The 3,376-nt window shown below is 46.4% G+C and overlaps 1 gene segment (V, D, J or C); it reads right to left on the bottom strand.

Annotated features, from left to right (window-relative positions):
• Positions 1-888: 888 nt before the first annotated feature.
• LOC114489633 lies at positions 889-1,465 on the bottom strand. The segment is given in 2 exon segments: positions 889-1,256; positions 1,358-1,465. Coding segments are annotated over 2 exon segments (444 nt in total).
• Between the last annotated feature and the right edge of the window lie 1,911 nt (positions 1,466-3,376).

Here is a 3,376-nt window from a genome sequence, read left to right on the forward strand (position 1 = left end):
CAGGATCTAGTGTCTGATGCCTGGTGCTAACATGTTGAGGTTCACTCCTCTCTCTCCTGCACACACATGGAAAATCTGACATGAAAATGGGGATTCTCCCTAGTTTGATGCATATGGGAGATGGAAACCACACAAATCCCTCTTGTGAGCAGGACCGTGCTCAGATGTGATTAATAAAACCTGGATCAGGCTCCTTATTTGACATGATGTAGCCATTCCTGACCTCCTGAAAAGTCCGCCCTGCTCTCAACAGACTTCTTAATAAAGGGACAAACATTTCCGCACAGTCCCTCTGAGTGTGTGACATCATCACTCTGCACATCCACACCATGCTAAGGTGGGGTTTCCTCTACGTCCACATGATGTCAACTGCTATTGATGCCATGGATGTGGAATTAAGTCAAGGACCAGCACCCCTGTTTTTTTTTTTTCTCCTCTGTGATTGGGTCCCTATAACTCTGGTGCCCACTGTCCAGCATGCATGTGCCCTGCCACTGGATGGCTTAGGTTTTAAGCTGTGTGAGCATGGGCCCCTTGTTGTTTCCAGCAGAGCACCTGGTTGGATTCAGCTTATTTGGGTCAGGAAATTTGATGATTCATTGATGTTTCATTAGAATAAGAGAAAACGAGTGTATGTGGCTCCTTGACTTTGGAGCATGGGGGAGGTTTTTCCTGCTCTGACAACAAGCCTCTGCAACTCAGACACTGGAGGGGTCAGCACAGAAACATGAAGGGAGGGAGGCTCCAAGAGAGAAACTGCTGTGTGGAGAGTAAACCCCACACCTGCCAGGAAACCAGCCCTTAAACTGCATCTGCAGCTGCTCCAAAGCTGATCCTTGTGCTCAGTGTGACCTGAGCATCCCCTGGTGCCCTAAGGGCCCCAGCCACCTAACCCTCTGGTTTCCAGGGAAGTTTTTGTCTGGGCTCACAATGACTTCCCCTCACTGTGTCTCTCGCACAGTAATACATGGCCGTGTCCTCGGCTTTCAGGTTGTCCATTTGCAGGTAGACCGTGTTCTTGCCATTGTCTCTGGAGATGGTGAATCGGCCTTTCACAGAGTCAGCGTAGTATATGATACCACTGTTACCACTAATGTATGAGAACCACTCCAGCCCCTTCCCTGGAGCCTGGCGGGCCCAGTGCATTCCGTAGTTACTGAAGGTGAACCCAGAGGCCAGGCAGGAGAGTTTGAGGGAACCCCCAGGTTTCACCAAGCCTCCCCCAGACTCCACAAGCTGCACATCACAGTGGACACCTGCGAACACAAGGATGTTGGTTAGGAAATTGTCCCACTCCAATGTTTCTCTCAGTCATGTCCGCTAGCATGCTCTGTGTCCCTCATTCTCCACAAATTACCTCTTAAAATAGCAACGAGGAAAATCCAGCTGAGCCCAAACTCCATGGCCAGTGGTCTGTATCCTGTCCTGATCATGGACTTTGAATACCTGGGAATCTTGGGCTGGACTCCTGTTTCAGAGCTGCAGGGTCAGGGCTGGGCTGCTTTTCATGAGCAGAGGGCCCCCATTTGCATGCCTCCCTGCTATATATGGAGTTCTGATGTTGGATGCTGATGTGAACTATATGGTCCCAGAGTGTGATATATTGAAGGTTCGAGATGGTGCATAGCCTAGGAGTGTAAATTTTCATAAAAGAGAGGGATTTAACATGAATAATGCCTTTGAAATTCACCAGTAATGAACTTACCAAGGGGATTCAATGCTCACAGGCAGAGGGAAAATCAAAGAGCAGAAGGTTGTTGTTCAGGTCACAGGAGGTTCCAATTGACCCCATTTCTCCTACAAAGCAATCAGAGTATGAACTAAGAACAGAGTGTGCCCCTAGAACACATGGGCCCAGTGTTGGAGGATCTCCTCCACCTGAAAATACTGGGCCAGGCTTCTTTATCTGTGGAGGATCTGTGTAGATCATTGGAGGCAGAAGTGTGAACTCTACAGAGAAGCAAACTGTGCTTCTGGGTCATGTTCATACAATGTGATTTGGTGCTAAATGTGCAGCAGCCTCACTGCCTCCTTTTGTTTTTATTCTCTATTCTCTGCAGTAAAACCAGACTCAAATATTTGCACATAAAAGAAACTCTTTCATGACCAGGTCTGCTTTGCTGAAGATGTAGGTAGAAATTGGGCAGTAAGTACATTTGCAGTTTAGGAGTTTGACTGTGGAAACCTTGATGCAAACCACTAACAGAAAATAAATGATGTAAATACATTCATAATTGATATGAATGATACTATTTTTATTTATCCCTTGATTACAGGATGAATAAATAATTGAAAACACCTCCCACTACTGGATCTGGTGGACGTAACTTTACATTAAAACTGTTCATCATTGCCTGCTAAGCCTGATGCTCACTCTCAGGATCTGTGTTTGCATGCACATGTGAAGTAGCTGTAATCAGAGAGCAGGGGAGGGAGTGGATTATTCCCCCTGTTTCTTCTATAGTTAATTTCAGAAAAGCCATCTCCTTTTTCTCTATCTGTCCCTATTTTTGTCTTCATGGGACCCATGAGAAACTGTCACTATGGTCATACCTAATGGGTGTCCACTGAACTTGAACCCAATTCACTGGATGTATCAATGTGCAATGTAGGAAAATGATTACATGCATGGGGGGGTGAATTGTTAGGGATGGTAAATGAACCTAATTTCTGCTGACACACTCACTCTGACCTCCAGACTGTGCAAGAATGGATGTGTATAGATGGCAGTGCCAGGTGTGTGTTTGGTTCAGTTGTCACAGGAATATAGTGCAGGTTGGATGTTGGACTTCCATTGTCAAGGGTGTCCCCACACTGCTCTCTGCCATGTGATGGCATTATAAGTGGCCAAAGGACCGGGACACACATGGCTGTGGTCTCAGGTGAGACTTCTTAGGATCTCATCCTGAGGGAGGACTGAAGGAACACTGATGTATCACAGACATCAAAGCCTGGAACACCTGTCCACCACCAACTTTGCTGCCACAGTGTCATCTGTGTGATGCTTGGTCAGAGGCAAGAACAGAAATTTCTTCTTGACTTTAAAATACTTTTATTTTCCCAAATGTGTTACATTGTTTAGACATAGGATAGTGTTCTAGAACTTTTTAAGAAACACTACAGTCAAATCCCAAAGCTGAAAACACCAAAGATTCACAAATGACACCTCCATGAGCAATCCTCATTCCAAGGCCATGCGGCCCCCGATGTGTCCCCTGCACAATCACAGTAAATAACAGGGATCCTCTCAGGAGCATCTCCCCAGACTCTTCCTTGCAGTGAATCTGGTTCCTTGAGAGTCTGAGGTGCATGTGGTAGCATCAGTCCTGGTCTCAGATCCTGACTGTATGGAAGGAAATGAGGAGGCTCATCCTCC

The sequence above is a fragment of the Phyllostomus discolor genome, chromosome 15, assembly GCF_004126475.2.
Source record: "Phyllostomus discolor isolate MPI-MPIP mPhyDis1 chromosome 15, mPhyDis1.pri.v3, whole genome shotgun sequence".
NCBI classification, from domain to species: domain Eukaryota; kingdom Metazoa; phylum Chordata; class Mammalia; order Chiroptera; family Phyllostomidae; genus Phyllostomus; species Phyllostomus discolor.